Raw genomic sequence first — 17,205 nt, 5'->3', positions numbered from 1 at the left:
TTTTTACTGTGAGGTCAGAAACCTCCACAGCTGAGTACTTTGGATAATGAAGGTCCTTTTTCTAGATTCGCCCAGCCTGGGCTGGGCACAGGCAAATGTCATACAATCTGCGTTTAAACATTCTTTTCTTTCCATTTTAACAGTGTTTATGTTTCCTGGCACACATCTAAAAGATTCAGAATATTTACTATATATGTAAATATGCTTTTAAGGAAAAAAAAACATGCAGTTTTCACATGCAAGTTGTTTTCAGCAGACAGTTCCTTCTCTGAAACACAAAAGACTAGATATAAAAACAAACAAGAGAGAAGTGCTGTTTTAACAAATGGATCCTTGGAGATGGATTTTTAGGACTTTTTTTTTTTTCCTGATCCAGCTTTTACCCTATCACTTAGTAACGCTAAGAGAAATCCTGAAATAAATCGGTGACATTCTCACAGTTTTTAAGGCTGACAGTTTAATTTTTTTCCTGTTTTGTCTGTGGCCAATATAATTAGGTCATACCCATGTGAAAAATTACTTGTACAAGAAAAATTTTGGATGTGTATGTTTTCAGGAAGATTTGTTTCTGCTAATGTACATGACATCATTTGCATGTGAAAGTAATTCACTTACCCTACATAATTTAGAATATTAATGTTGTTTCCAAAAAACCAAAACGAGCCCAATTCAAAAGGAAATGAATGTTTCTGTTACTAATTTTATATCATGGTTACATTTTAAATGTAAATGGTTACATTTTAAAATATTTTTAGCAGGTAAACCACTGATTTTAAAACATATTTGTTAATTACATAGACTGGAAGCCAACTCAGGAAGGGGTCATTCCAGTAGAAAGAGGAGAAAGGCCTAATTTATAACAATATTCCAGAAATGGCAACAGAGATCAAATGCTAGCATTCCTACCTTGCAGACTGTCCTCAAATTTCATTTTACATTAAAAGTTAGTTGTAATTCTTGTGCCTTGAGGATTTTCTAATAGACTTTTTACTATTTATACCAGCAGATACAAGTTTTAAGCCCACAATATTGTTTGCTTTACTGCTTCTACACTGCCAGAAATATTAGGAGATATGGGAGAATGCAAACTTAAAAAAAAATGACCATACTTATTTGTGTTTTATGAAGATCTTGACATTAACTCCTTTTTTTCTTTAACAAGCTGAGTGTCTTGCTTTCATTTTTGTGGATTAATTTAAAAATTTTAGTAATTAAGGAGATTCTTATTTGCTTCCAAAACTTAAACACCAGGATTAACAGACACAAAAGTCACAATTTAACATATTTTATTGGCTGAGTGTAAAGGTCAAAATTACCAAGCTTTGTAGAAGCACCATTAGAAGTATACAGTAGATCCCTTGTAGAAATCATGAAGGAAAGCCAGTGTAGGCAGTGTCTGGAACACAACTATAAAATGTGAGTTGCTCTCTGTGACGGAAGCAGAGCAATTGTCAAGAGTTTGACTAGATTGCAAAAGAATTTAAAGGGCCTGCAGATGTTTAAGAATGCACAAGATAGCTTTGTCATTCTCATGTAATGTTTACTGAGAAGCAAGGCATGCTAAATATTAAGCAATCCATACTGAGTCCCTACCCAGCGATTTTATTTCCAACTGAGATAAGTAGGTGAGATATTTAAACAGAATTAGAAGGCTTAATTAGTGCTGCCCTTCCCTGAGTCACCAAGGTGGCTGGAGCATTACTCCCCATTTTGCTAAGGAAAAAAAATGAGATTAAGTGAGATAGGTGGGAAAAGATAGTAATTTTTCAGAAGGCAAGAGGTTTGCCCTCTAAAACAAAATGTACACAGCTAATCAGATATACTTCTGCAATTCTGTTTTCATGTATTCGTAGAGCTAGATTCAGTTACTGATGTTCTAACCAAGAAAAAAAAAAAAAAGACTTCTAAGTGAGAGAGCGGTTTTCTCAAATGACACTGAAGAACTTTTGTGACATTCAGAAATTTACAGGGGCCTGTTGGTAGACTTCGAACATGTTCTGTCGTTCCCAGCTTTGGGTAGCATTTGGAGAACACTTGTAGAAAATCAGCTATGCTTACAATCATGTTTATTCTTTAGCTATGGTAGCAGGACTTCCTTTAATATGCTAGTGTTCTCTTCTTTTGCAGGGACTGTACGTTTTTGTGGTTTATTTCATTCTGCACAACCAGACGTGTTGCCCTATGAAGGCCAGTTACACAGTGGAAATGAATGGGCACCCGGGACCCAGCACAGCCTTCTTCACACCCGGGAGTGGAATGCCTCCTGTTGGAGGGGAGATCAGCAAGTCTACCCAGAATCTGATCAGTGCTATGGAGGAGGTGCCTGCCCTTGCCCTTTCTCCTTCTCTGTTTCTCTCTCTCACTCTTTGATATACAACCTTTCCATTTTATGGAGTACAAGTTAAGTGGTGCCATGTAACTTTCAAATCCTTTTCCTACTGACATTCTCTGATCTCTGGTATTTGCTGTGCTCACCATGGTATCATGTCTGTTATCTAATTCTTTTTCCTCCTTGCTTTGTGAGCTCTATTAACCAGCAGTTTGTACCGGGAAATCAGAGCTCTTTCTTCAAAAGCTTCCTAATTGGTTACGGCAGTGCCTGAATCTGCTTCAGAAATGGTTTTTCAAATACTGTTTCTTCCTGAAAATATTTTCACAGCTCTCTTCCTTTACTCATGCCAATCCACTACTTCAATCCCAACAAACAAATAAACCTCCCAATGTTCTCCCTCCACGTCATTTTGGGTTCTTGTGTCTAAATCACATTGCCACCAACCTCTCAGTAGTGCCACCCATAGCATTGGTACCACTGCTTGTATTTTGAAACATACCTGAAGACATTTGTCCAGGAAGAGATGGTAAACAGGTCCCTGACAATTTCTGCAGTGCCTGAGATGTGCTTGCCTACCATTCCTTACACAGCCCATGTTAGTGTCTCTGTATGAAGGAGCCAAGGGGAACAGTATTTGTGTTTGCATCCTGAAAAATGGCAGGAAATCAAAGTGCATATGTCTGAAAAGAAAACAGTTTATACATAGTTAAGTAGGTAAATAGATAATCTACCTGCTCAGTGATAATTTTTTTGTCTTCCGTGTTAATTTAGAAAGTAACTTTATTCATGTCAGGCGAAAATTAAGGTAAGTGATCACAAATAAAGTACCATATTTAAAAATCTTGATATGTGTTTAGTACCCTAAAGGGTTCAGCAATCTAGTACCATTTCTATATCCCATAAGCTCTTAAAACTGAATTATTTTCACATCCCAGGTGATAACAATAGAAACAGATATTTTTAAGATCAGCAGTGTGGGAGTAAATCTTTAAAATAATGGTTTTTGTCTCTTTACTTGGCTACCCAGTTTAGCATTTGTCTAGATCGAGACTATACATTAGCCATTAGCCGTGTATGTCTGTTTAAATTTAAACTAGCCACAATTAAATAACAATAAAAATTCACTTCATCAGGGCTTCCCTGGTGGCGCAGTGGTTGAGAGTCTGCCTGCCGATGCAGGGGACACGGGTTCGTGCCCTGGTCTGGGAGGATCCCACATGCCGCGGAGCGGCTGGGCCCGTGAGCCATGGCCGCTGAGCCTGCGCGTCCAGAGCCTGTGCTCCGCAACGGGAGAGGCCACGACAGTGAGAGGCCCACGTACCGCAAAAAAAAAAAAAAAAATCACTTCATCAGTCACCCTGGCCACATTCTAGTGTTCCATAGCCACATATATCTGGTAGCTACCATAATGGAGAACAAATGTCTAAAACATTTGTGGCATCACAGTGCTATACTGAACTGTATTGAACCATCACTGTGTTGAACAGTGGTAGTCCAGATGTTCCACTTCTTCGTAAAATCCTTTAATGTTTCATGTTCTCTCAAATTTATTTCTCCAGCACTCAAATCATTTTTCTCAGTGCGAGGCATCCCCGCAGTGTCTCAGAGAACCTTATATTGGGAGGCAGCAGCTGTGACAGTTCAGTTCCTGGCCTGAGCCACTACTTAAATGTTCACTGGGGGTGGAGCGCAGTGGCATACCCTAAAGTGTGCTCTGCATTCCTCAGCGGCTTAGAATTGGCCTTGATCCAGCTGTCAATGAGGCACTGGCAGAGACATTCCAGAAAGCCACGCAGAGAAGGGAAAGCATTAGGAAAGGAAAGATTAAGGGGTGTTTACCAGTAACCACAAGGGAAGCAAATACATTTACTCATTTCAAGATAGAACTATCTTTTTAATCATTTAATTTTTAAAAAGGAGGACTTTAGCATTCTATCAAAGGGCTTTTCTTTTCAATTCAGTATATCCTCATAGATAGCTACTATACTTAAAATTATATGTTGTATCTTAAAGATTTAGGAGGGTTCTCCAGTTCTTATATTTTTAACAGCTTTGTTTGCACAGATTCTATGAAAAAATTTAACGTATTGATTGGGTTAAAAAATAATTCTCTTCTTCCACGCATGACAGCTTAGAAATCTACAAGTAATCCTCGTAGAGAAATTGTTTAGCATCGCCAGGTTAGACGGTCTCATGGAGAGACTTACTTTTCTAAGGAACAAAGGTAAAATTAAAGGTCAATTCTAAACAGTTCAACAGCCCTTTCACTTAGTCTTTGTAATGAGATGCAGAGATAAATAGCTCATACAGATTTCAGGGTAAGTATGTATGTACTCATATTATGGTTTCCTTTTCTCCCAACCCCCACCCAAAAAGGTGCCACCTGACTGGGAGAGAGCATCCTTCCGACAAGCCAGCCAGGCCAGCCCTGACTTAAAGCCAAGCCCACAGAATGGCGCCACGTTCCCTTCCTCTGGAGGATATGGCCAGGGGTCACTAATAGCCGATGAGGAGTCGCAGGAGTTTGATGACTTGATATTTGCATTAAAAACTGGTATGTGAACCCACAGACCCCCTTGGAAGTAGGCACTCTCGCTATGCTACAATTTGTATCTTCTTCCCATGAAGTTGCAAAAGTACAATCAGTCACCCGTACCACATCCCAATTCTCATGACCCATTCCTAATCCCAGCCGAATTCTAGGATATTTTGTTCTTGGCACCAAATATGAGACAACCTAAAAATAATTGACAATTTGCTTTTAAGAAAAAGGAATACTCTAACCAGATGTAAATCTCTCTGCACTGGAATCTTGCTAGAACACCAAGATACTGCTGAGTCATAAGAATCTGGTAGTGATCTCCCTGAGAGAGTGTTGCCTCTGACCTACCAAAGAGAATTTCTTATGGAGTATCTTTGGAGCAGAAACTTTCAAAGGCAACATAATGGGCCTCATATAGTTCTACAGTTTTCAAAGTGCCATCATATATATAGTATTTCATTGGCTCTTCCTATACGTTCAACTCCACTCAACCTGTGACCCCAATGGAGAGTTGTTTTCAAATCAAATATGCAACTTTTTTCTTTTCTTTTTTCCCTCAGAAAAATGTTGAACTGTCACTGTTAGAAAAAGTTCAGTGAACTTTTTCATTTCTAGATGTACAAACATGCAAGAAGATGTGTCCGTGCTCAGATGAACCTATTGAAATAGTTATTCAAAAGTGCATGCTACTATATATATATTCCCATGTCAGATCAGTGCTTGGCAGTTGGTAAACCTTTTGTAGATGTTGTTGGAGAATGAATGAATGAATTCATTTCATGAATGAGTGAAAGAAAAATGAAACTTAGAGTTTGCTTGGAGGAGTAGACATTAGATAAACATGACATAAAGGAGAGTAAAATAAGTAGTGGAAAGAGTTATTAATTATTGAGAGTTCAAGGAAATGTTTTTAAAAACCTGCTCAGCTGATTCTTGAAGATATATAGAGCTTAAGTAAGTAAAGAGTGGAAGAAAAGCATTGCAGACTGAGGGAATAGAATTAGCCAAAGCCCAGGGCTGCAGGTGCATGACCTGCTTGGGGAGAAGAAGCATGCAGTGTGGCTGGGAGGGAGGGTGAGTAAAGCCAGGCAGCAGGAGAAAAGCCCAGAAAGTAGTTTACCTACATTGTTAATAAGTTACTGTAGTTCCTCCACTGGGTTTCAGCAAGCACCCTCCTTGGGATATTCCTAGACATCCTTGGTGAAAGGATCCCCTGACCAAGTATATTTGGGAAACTGCAGAGATTCACAACTCACTTGAGCATTTTAGCAGCTCTAAAAAGTCCTAGAGTAAAGAAAACCACTTCACTTAATTTAACTTGGGGCTTCCAGAATACATTTAGTGATAGATTCATTTGGGGGAGCAGAAGACTTCCTGATACCCTGCATAATATTAAAATGCTCTTCAGATGCCATGCTAAGGGATGGGATTTTTATAGAACTCAGTGAGCCATCGAGGTTTTTGAGGAGAGGCACAACATGTTCCCACTGGTTTTGAGGCAAAATAACTCTTAGGGAAGTCTGAAGAATAAATTTAGAAGCAAAATCAGAAAGGCTGAGAGGTGTTTACCATGGTCCCAGGGAATAAGGTTTAGACCTCAAATCTGGTGAGTGGAAAGAAAAAGGACAAGAAGAATGCTGAGGAAACACTGAGAGGACAGTCACCAAAGGCTCCTGCTTCTCACCTAGGTGACTGAGGGACCATACATAGATCATTTGCTTGTTTATTTGTTTTCAAGGGGAAACTGATGAGTTCAGACTTGGATAATTTGATCATTCTGCCTGGTGGCTCTTCAGGAGTCAAGTTGGGATCTTTGGCGAGGGATCGGGGTTGGAAGTAATGGTCTGAAAGGCATCATGCAGAGATTACATTTCAAGCTATGGGGATGAATAAATTTAGTCTGGAAGAGTGGAAGCTAAGAGATGAGAAGAAAAGAAGTGAGGGAGGGAGAGGGAAGAAGGGAAAACACGAGAAAGGAAAAGGAACAAGAAGAACATCTGAGATGATACCTACGTTTAAGCGTAAATAGAAGAGGGTCCCACAGAGGACACTGTAGCATGGTCAGCATGAAAACTGGAGAGAAGAGTTTCATGAAGGAGGAAGGAACAACTGTATAGAATGCCCATTCGAGCTAGGACTGAAAGGGGGCTTTCAGATTACAAATAGTTCCCAGGGTAGATTATGTCCCCAGCACTGCAATGCAGTGAGTTGATGTTACAGCACTGGAAGCATAAAATGAATTCTTGCGACGTAATTAAATTAGATCTGGGTCCTATATATATATAACAAGTACTAAATGCATTCCATTCCGGAATGTATGGAATGACTTACTTACTTATAGACTGAGTTTAGCATTCCTTAGAGTTCACTAAACTCTTTAGGAAGTAAATACTTTAAAAGACCACAATAGCAGTCTCTAACACTGGCCCCCTCTATTTTTAGAAAAGGTACGATAATAATCAAGTTCCACCCCCTAGATGCTTTCCATCATACAATATGGTCAAATCAAAGGAGCAGTCCACCTGCCACTCCATCCACAGTGGAATTCACAATTGATACATAGGCCAGATGTGGACCAACAGGGAGTTTTATTTGACCTTCATTGCACTTTAACAATTTTTTGTGGCAAAATTTTAAAATTCAGAGATATCCTGTAAAAATCCAGAATATGTTTTTTAAAAAAAATCTACCAATAGAGTGCTTAAAATCTAACACAACACTGCTTGATTGGAGCTGAGTAATGGCTGCCCCTTTAGACAGGACATGAGCTCTTTAGTTTGTCCAGTGCCCACCAGACGACCTGTGTCAATGATTTATGTGAGCCTCCCTGGCACCTGTGATGTTTGAGTTTGCAAACCTTGACCTATCTCAGGTCCACCTTAACTGCGGGCCACTCCAAGTCAACTACTGGGAACAGTGGGACTTCCAAGTCTTTTTCATTTGAACCCCTAAACAACTTTGAAAAGTTATATTACCCTTTGCATATATCTAAATAAACATCCAAAGGTTTTCATAAGTTTAAATAGAATCAAACAATGTCATTTCTATTATAAATTTTAGGGTTTAAGGGCCTAAGTACCAGAGCACTTTGATACCCACTGCTATTCATTTTATTTTAAATATGTACAAGAAAGCTTTTCTTTTACATTTGGGGATTTTACACTATGCTCTTTTCTCTTTGAACTTGTATTACCATTCTACTCCCGACACAGAATTTTATCCTAATGTAATATATTTTATGTTTGAAATTCATTTAATTGGTATAAAATAGAAGCCCTTGTCCCAAAGCCACTCATGGACTTGTTTTTCCATTTGAATTTTAGCCATATTGAATTCCTTAAAGCAAAAAAAAAAGGACACAGAGGAAAACACTTGACCTTTTTTCATTTTTAAAATAAATTATCTTTCTATGAGAAATTCACATTTCACTCTAAAAAGAGGACATCATATCTTTCAATTAGTTGTTCTTGAAATGCATCAGCCTCTCCACAGGCAAATGAGACACTCAGTTCTAGACTAGTGATGCCATGGTTATTATTAGTTATTTTAATAGAACTTTCCAATGTATCATCAGTGTCCCCAACCAGGACTGTGGGAGAATGAGAACAGTCACCCTGGGACAGCCTCCATTTAGGAAAGAGGAGAAGGTAGAGAGCTAACTAGAACAGATTCAGCCTACACAGAGTGTGAGTCCAGGATGGAGGGGCATGTATTCTATTTACATCCCTAACAAGAAGTGTTTTTTTATTTTAATGTAATAAAAATGATTTTTTATTTTAAATGTATTCATTTTTAAATCATGGCATTTTTATGTTGATCCAAAGCTGACAAGACTCTAGAAAATGTCAAACTGGGAGCCTGTTGGGCTTAGAAACAGGGTGTTTTTCCACAGGGGCTTCTCCCAGAGGGACTAATCTGATTCTCCATCATCCTTAGTCCCTTAACTTCCTTATTTTACCTCAGACCAATGACACTAAAGTCATGGTAAACGTTTCCCTACTGGAAACGTTTTGTTTGTTTTTTTGTTTTGTTTTTTTTATTTTTGGCTGCGTTGGGTCTTCATTGCTGTGCACGGGCTTTCTGTAGTTGTGGCGAGTGGGGACTACTCTTCGTTGCAGTACACAGGCTTCTCACTGCAGTGGCTTCTCTTGTTGTGGCACGTGGGCTCAGTAGTTGTAGCTCGTGGGCTCTAGAGCGCAGGCTCAGCAGCTGTGGTGCACGGGCTTAGTTGCTCTGTGGCATGTGAGATCCTCCTGGACCAGCACTCGAACCTGTGCCCCCTGCATTGGCAAACGGATTCCTAACCACTGTGCCACCAGGGAAGCCCAAATTTGGAAAGATTTTGATTTTTTTTTTTCCTCAGAAGAAGATTGAAGGAGTATGACCTTTGTATCACGTCCGCATTTTAAAAGGCCATAGAAAATAAGAATGGGCTCAAAGAGGGTTCAGAGAGCTATGTGTTGGAATCCTAGCTCTGCAGTCAACTACCTGTGTGACTTTCAGTAAGGAACTCAACCTTTCAGTTTCCTCATTTATCAAATGTTCTTTTTTAAAAATTTTATTTATTTTATTTATTTATTTTTGGCTGCATTGGGTCTTTGTTGCTGCACGCAGGCTTTCTCTAGTTGGGGCGAGCGGGGTCTACTATTCCTTGCAGTGTGTGGGCTTCTCATTGCAGTGTCTTCTCTTGTTTGCGGAGCACAGGCTCGAGGAGCGCAGGCTTCAGTAGTTGTGGCATGCAGGCTCAGTAGTTGTGGTGCATGGGCTTAGTTGCTCTGCAGCATGTGGGACCTTCCCGGACCAGGGCTCGAACCCGTGTCCCCTGCACTGGCAGGTGGATTCCTAACCACTGTGCCACCAGGGAAGCCCATCAAATAAGTGTTCTTATTGTAAGTTTTCATGAAGTTTGGAGATTGTCTATGTGAAAATTCTACCACAGTGTCTGGCAGAATTTAAATTCAGTATGTGGTATAAATTATTTGTTAGGTTCGATTTGTTGTTATGTTTAAAAACAGTTTTAACTATTCATAATGTGTTGTGTAACACCTGGGTGTTCACTGCACCATAACTATTGAGTGAGGGAGGTTCGTGCTTGAATGTGTGCCAAGGAGTTTGAAATTTATTCTATAGACAAATATGAACACGTGAAACCTGTGGGACAAAGAAGTCACACGAATAGAGCTGCCCCCATAAGAGGCTGTAGGATGTAAAAGACAACACCCTACGTCTGGGGTCAGAAGTCCAGTTGGGGGACTTCCCTGGTGGTCCAGTGGTAAAGAATCTGCCTTCCAATGCAGGGGACACGGGTTCGATCCCTGGTCAGGGAACTAAGATCCCACATGCCGCGGGGCAATTAAGCCCACGTGTCACAACTACTGAGCTCGCGCTTCAACTAGAGCCCACGTGCCACAGACTACAGAGCCCACACGCCCTGGAGCTCACACCACAACTACAGAGAGAAAACCCACACACCACAACTACAAAGAGAAAACCCACATGCCACAACTACAGAGAGAAAACCCGCACACCACAACTACAGAGGAGCCCACGCACCGTAAGGAAGAGCCCACACAACAAAAGATCCCACACGCCTCAGCGAAGACCCCGCATGCCTCAACTAGGACCCGACACAGGCAAACAAAGAAAATTTTTAAAAAAAAATTTAAAAAGAAAAGAAGTCCGGTTGGATATCTTCATTCTGTGACTTCCCTGCTGTGTGACGTGGGCAACTCAGTGAACACCTCTGATCCCCATTCAGTCCCTATGTCTGTAAAACAGGACTAATAATCATGCTTTCCTAATTAAAGCATGTTTGAAATGTTGAGGAAAGGAGAGACTCTAGATGAATGTGAATTATTACTTGTAGTTCCTTTGACATTGCCCGTTCAGTCTACCAAGGGGGAGAGTTAACTGTTATCACAGTTGCTGGATTTTTCGTGAATTTTTGGCTTAAAATTTAAGCATGAAAATACCTTGCAGAAAATCAGGATACTTACTGCCAAATACCTTCCTAGACCATTGAATGAATTACAAAGAGACAAGAAACCTGGGCTGTGTTCCCAGTTCTGCCGTGTTATACTTGTATGTAGAATGTGTCCTTTCTGAGTCTCAGCAAGGGATTAGGATTTGGGTATTGTGCATTTATGTCAACTGGGAGGAAATTGAAAAGGAGGACGAGGTGGATCATACAGATGTGGTGACTCAGGGGAGGCTGTATCTAGAACTTGCTGACATCTTCCAGGGCTCTGGGCTACTGAACAAGCTGGTGACACCCAGTCGCTTGTAAAGCTGCACCCCACGTTGAACCTTCCAGCCCAGTGTGCTTCGTCCCTCACAGTCTGCTCAGCAGGCTCTTAGTTCAGAACTTCTAGTGTGCTTTGTCTCCATGCTGGGCAGATGCTTATGCATTCCTAGTGGCATTTAGAGCAGGCCAACCTTGAAATCAGAGGAAGTCGGTGCTCATTTGTTCATTAAACCCCACTCTTCCCTGGTGCTAATGCTGGGGTCCTCTCTGTTTCTCTGTAGTTGACCCCATATTGGGCAACTCTGTTACTCACCGAGATCTAAGCTGCTATAGGCCTCAGGGCCTCAGTCACCTTCTCTTTATAAAATGGCAATGTGTCACTGGTCCACTTGGAGGTTCTTCTAAGTCAGACAGTTCCTCTGCTTCCCTGGCAGAGAAACATGGGCCCTTTGTCCTTCAAAGGCAGTGTGGCAAACTCAAATGTTACTCACATGTAGGGTCAAACACCATAACTGATTCAAGAGAGCTGATAAAAAACAGCGGCATACCAAAAGGTAGTACCTGGTCCATGTTTTGGTGGTTGTTGTTTTATATAATCCAGAAATACAGGCCCAGTGTTGCCTTGTCTTCTGCTTTTTAAAGAGAAACCCCAAATCTGATTTTTTATTTTAAATGTATTCATTTTTAAATCATGGCAACTAACTAAATTTTTGAATATACATTGTCATTGGTAATATGCTAGTTCTTAATTGAGGAAAGAGTTCACAGGTGTTTGCCATGTTTTGCTTCATGACTTACATGTACATTATATATAGAGGTACCCTACAATTTATCATCCATACCAGGACAATTCAAGAGAGTAAAAGGGATGGGATTAATAATTTTTTCAGGTATAAACTAGGACATTTCTTTTCAAATATTGCATCCTCCAGCTCCCTGCTTGAAGGAATAGTGAAAGAAGTATTTGTGAAAGGGTGTGGAAATGGGCCTTGACGGATAGGTAGGAAGACGCTCAGGCTGGATTTACATGGCACTGCAGGACCAGTCAAGAGAAATCACTTTGAGAAAGCTCTCCAATGGGCAAAAGTTGGAATATGTCTATCTGGTGAGGTCCAGCCGGGTTAGGAGTATCTTGAAAGGCAAGGCAGAGGGTTCCAGGCTGACGCAGTTGACAATAGGAACTAATGTTTGTTCTTGAGAAGGCAGTGGAATGCAGAATGGATCAGAGGAACAGAACAGGCAATACAAATGGAAGAGGAATTTTCAAGAACTAGGATGCAGAGCATAATTTATTAATACACTGAGCAAACATTTACTGAACACTCACAGTGTGCTGGGCACTGTCCTATTAGCTAAGAGACATAATCCAATGGGAGAATCTGAAATTTTAAAAGAGAATCATCATGTTTCCAAGGGTAGCAGAGGGGATACTACCTGAGTTGATAATTTATAGGAAGAGTGGAAGCAGCCAAGCTAAAGCGTTGAGGGGGCAGGGAAAGAGCATCCTAGGCAGAAATGCTTGAATAATAACACGGTGGGGAAAGGGAGTGACCAGCAGCTCTAGTGAGACATTAGGCTAGAGAGCAGGCAAGAATCAGGTGGATCGTGCCTTGAAGCTGGGCTGAAGACAAGCCCTCCAGAGGTCAGACCGCAGGAGGAGATGCAAAAGAAAGCAGAATAGCTTTGGAAAGGGTCAACAGAGGACTTCCCTGGTGGCGCAGTGGTTAAGAATCCACCTGCCAATGTAGGGGACACGGGTTCGAGCCCTGGTCCACGAAGATCCCACATGCCACGGAGCAGCTAAACCCATGTGCCACAACTACTGAGCCTGCACTCTAGAGCCCGCGAGCCACAACTACTGAGCCTGCACTCTAGAGCCCGTGAGCCACAACTACTGAGCCCACGTGCCACAGCTACTGAAGCCCACACACCTAGAGCCTGTGGTCCACAACAAGAGAAGCCACTGCAATGCGAAGCCCGAGCACCACAAGGAAGAGTAGCCCCCGCTCGCCACAACTAGAGGAAGCCTGTGCGCAGCAACAAAGACCCAAAGCAACCAAAAATAAATAAATAAATTTATTTAAAAAAGGAAAGAAAGAAAGAGTCAACAGGTCAGTGGATGAGTGGATGAGATGGGCCAGTGCAGTGTCAGAGAAACAAAGCCAGGAAGTGGGGTTTCAGCAGCAGCCTTTAAGAGAGAGAGGGTGGGAAAGACAGAGACCCAAAAGAGGGAGGGTTTGGCTAGAAAGAGGTCATTAGTGGGCTCCTGCTTCCATCTCCGAATAGGTTAAGAAGAAGCTAATCCACTATCTTCCCATAGCTACTAACTGCAGAATTGCCTTTCCTACGTCTCAGACAGATAGGGAAGTCTCAGCTGCCCAGGCAACTGGTTTTTCACTTCCCTTCTTGTTTGCAGTCTTGTGCCCAGCAGAGGGGGTGGGGCTGGGAACTGTAATCTCTGGTGATTCAGCCAACAGCACACCCTGTGACCACATACCTAGTCCGTGTGTGTTTGTGTGTGTGTGTGTGTGTGTGTGTGTGTGTGTGCATGAGAGAGAGAGTGTGTGTGTGTGTGTGTTTATGTGTTCCTCTGCACATTACAGAAGAAAACAACAAGGTGTTAGTCTAACATAGTGTCAAGTTTTCTGAATTATTCTGAGTCGTGAAAAAAGTAGTAAACAGTGGAGCGTCCTCAAAACAGAGATTCCAGGCGCTATCTTCAGTTGACAGCTAGCTTTGTGGGATTCTTGTGCGGATCTGTTTTGGCACTGTGTTACATAATTATTTTTATCTTAGGAGCAGATCTGAGTCATTGAGAGCCAGTGTCTTCTGGGCACTGATATGATACCAGGTGTTGTCAATGCACAGTTTTCTTCTCGGATGCCTGCCACACTGAGTCTCAGCTGAAGGACTTACTAGGTTTGGTACATGTAGGGTTGGAGGTTATATGTTTTCTAACAGCAAATCCTACCCCCCTGCTGAAAAATTCTAATAACTTGCCTGATCTTTTTTATTTTAGTAATCCCCCAATTAAGAAATGCTATTCTTTGGAGTAAGTTATACCTGTCAGCCATGTAGAAACAGAAAAAAAGATTGAGAAGCCAAATTCATGTCTTTAGAAATTAATTTGTACTTATAAAAACTACCAAAAGGAATTTAAAATACAGTTTTATAATTGCTAGGTATTAATAATATTTATTCTAAATGTATAGCTCACTTTTTACTAATATAATAGAAGTAAACGTGTGTTGACTTACTGTAACTTGACCATTAATTTGCTGGACTAATAGTTGGGCGTTTTGTGTTTATTCTTTTTCTATTGCAGGAGCTGGTATCAGTGTCAGTGATAATGAATCTGGTCAAGGCAGCCAGGAGGGAGGCACCTTGACTGACTCCCAGATCGTAGAACTCAGAAGGATCCCCATCGCCGACACCCACCTCTAGCACCTCAGTAACCATTAGAATTGAGGGTACTTCCCTGTTTGTATTGGCTCTGTGCTAAAACTTTCTAAGTACATGCAGCCGTATAATAGGACTCTGTGAATTGTACTGGATGACTAACCCAGAGGTGATTGTTGTGTTTGGGATATAAATTACTTATCTTTGTGCAATCTGAAAATTAACTGCTATAATGAAAGACTGGATTGATTTGTATCAGTTAATAGGATTGGCATGTCAGTTAATAGAATGTACATATTCCAAGAGTATTAGTTGTTTTTTAATGATGCTACATGGCTAACATTGTTTAATAAAAGTAATAACAATCAATAAAAACCATAGAATCCATTTGGCATGACCCAGGCTCATTATTTATGAGGAAATACTGTGCCTGAGCAAAGAAACAAACTCTATCTAGATGATGTCCAGCACCCCATTTCTTCCCGCATTGATACAGGTGATCCAGATTGAAGACTTCACCTTCATTCCTAAAAACCGTAAAATGTATTGTCTGTTGATTTTGTACCTGAGTGTCGACGGAGTACTGTAGTTTACATAGTCTTTCATCAAAAGTATGTATTTCTGCTCATTATAAAATTAGGGATCTGGGGCTTCCCTGGTGGCGCAGTGGTTGAGAGTCCGCCTGCCGATGCAGGGAACACGGGTTCGTGCCCCGGTCCGGGAAGATCCCACATGCCGCGGAGCGGCTGGGCCCGTGAGCCATGGCCGCTGAGCCTGCGTGTCCGGAGCCTGTGCTCCACAACGGGAGAGGCCACAGCAGTGAGAGGCCCGCGTACCACCAAAAAAAAAAAAAAATTAAAAACAAATTAAAAAAGAAATTAGGGATCTGAACATTTTCCAGAATGAATGTTCTGTTCCCGGTTAAAAATAACTCCATCAAGCATTTTAGTACAGCTAAGAAGAGGATCATCCAAACAGTGCAGAGTTTGTTTGGGAGAAATATTTCTTGGTTTGGATTTTTCAGTCTTTGTCTTGGAATGAGAAATCAGCAAGTCTGTCCTAGAACAAACCCTATTATGTTCAAGATGATTTCATTGACTATGGTTCCAGAGGAATCATTAAGAACAGAACAAGTTTGTTCTAAGAAAGCCTTTTTGACCTTTTATTTTTGAATTCCTACGTATTTGGGGGAAAATCAGTAGTCATTTCAAGAAAAAATTTGAAAATCTGCCTAAGGGAAAATTTTGTTCTGTTAATCATTTCACTTAAAACCATAATTAAAACACCGAAGTGTTCTATCATCACTGTGAAGCATGGCTTTATTTTTTATAAAATAAGGTGGCATTACTGATCTTGATGAATTATAAAATGACTCTCCTTTCTTCTTCCTGTTGGTCCTCCCCTACTTCCATCTCCTCGTATATTAAGCTTTGATCAGTGAATTTTTAGGTAGGAAACAGAAGCTGCACAACAAAATCAAACAGCCTAAAAGACAAAGGCAGCATCATTGGCAGAGTTATAATCCTTTTTAGGAAGTTTAGAAATGGTGCTAATAAGATTGAATTTACGTTACATGACAAATAAGTTAGTGTCTCTCTCAACCTACAGCATTGTACTGTAGTCTCTTCCAAAATAAGAAGCAATTGATGGAATTGGTTATAAAATAAAAATTTAACATGAAAATTTTGAAATTGGTAATAAGCATTTTAAAATTGTTAATAGGTTTTAATGAATTTGAGGCTAAGATAATGATTACAGAAATGTGAGATTTCATGGTGTGGAATCCATGAGTCATAATTACTATAACATTTTTTTTGCAGATTCCTCGATTCCTATTTGTCACTTAAGGTAAAGTTATTATCAGCATTTTTGAAGTGCCTAAATGGATTATAACTACACCATAATGAATTCTCTAACAAAGACAATTGTCAATAGCTATTTTCATTTCTATGTGTTGTCAGAATTTGGGAAAATCTGGCCAAAAACATGACCAATCACAGACACCTTTCTTACTTCAGCTTACTGAATTTCTATTGTTATCCCAAACGCCATCTTGATAAAGAATCAAAAGAAACTCCTGCCACTGATCAGCATGATTCTTTAAACATTAGAAGGAAAAGGCAAGATTTCTAGAAGCCGCAGTGCTAAAACAAATAAGCTTCATATTCCAACAGCAGCAATATTTTGCCATCCGGTTTCCTCTCAATGTAGAGTGAGATGGGACATCAGCCAGGGAAGGATAGTACCAGGTAGGAGGAAGCAGATCAAATCAAAGTCTTAAAAATGAAAACTCGAAGACTAGAACTAAAACACCTTGTGATCTTTCTTTTTCAGGAGGTTTTATGCTCCCTTTCTCCATGACTTTTTTTTTTTTTTTTCCCGGTACGCGGGCCTCTCACTGTTGTGGCCTCTCCCGTTGCGGAGCACAGGCTCCGGACGCGCAGGCTCAGCGGCCATGGCTCACGGGCCCAGCCGTTCCGGGGCATGTAGGATCTTCCCAGACCGGGGCACGAGCCCGTTTCCCCAGCATCGGCAGGCGGACTCTCAACCACTGCGCCACCAGGGAAGCCCCTCTCCATGACATTTTTAAAATAGCTTTATTAAGATAGAATTCACATTCAATACAACTCACCCATTTAAAACGTGCTATTTAGTGGTATTTGATTATATTTCATTATTGGGGGGTTT

General features: G+C 40.7%; 1 protein-coding gene across 1 annotated transcript in view; it reads left to right on the top strand.

The window, feature by feature from the left end:
* ADGRV1 (adhesion G protein-coupled receptor V1) overlaps positions 1-14,904 on the top strand; it is a 524,493-nt gene extending 509,589 nt beyond the window's left edge. Inside the window, exons 87-89 of the mRNA XM_004263660.2 lie at positions 2,128-2,319; positions 4,709-4,886; positions 14,444-14,904. Coding sequence (XP_004263708.1) covers positions 2,128-2,319; positions 4,709-4,886; positions 14,444-14,562 — 489 coding nt within the window. The 3' untranslated portion in view covers positions 14,563-14,904. The remainder of the gene's footprint in view (positions 1-2,127; positions 2,320-4,708; positions 4,887-14,443) is intronic.
* Positions 14,905-17,205: the final 2,301 nt, after the last annotated feature.

The sequence above is a fragment of the Orcinus orca genome, chromosome 3 (assembly GCF_937001465.1).
Source record: "Orcinus orca chromosome 3, mOrcOrc1.1, whole genome shotgun sequence".
NCBI lineage: Eukaryota > Metazoa > Chordata > Mammalia > Artiodactyla > Delphinidae > Orcinus > Orcinus orca.
The sequence above is the reverse complement of the archived record's forward strand: the minus strand, read 5'-3'. Positions and strand labels throughout refer to the sequence as shown.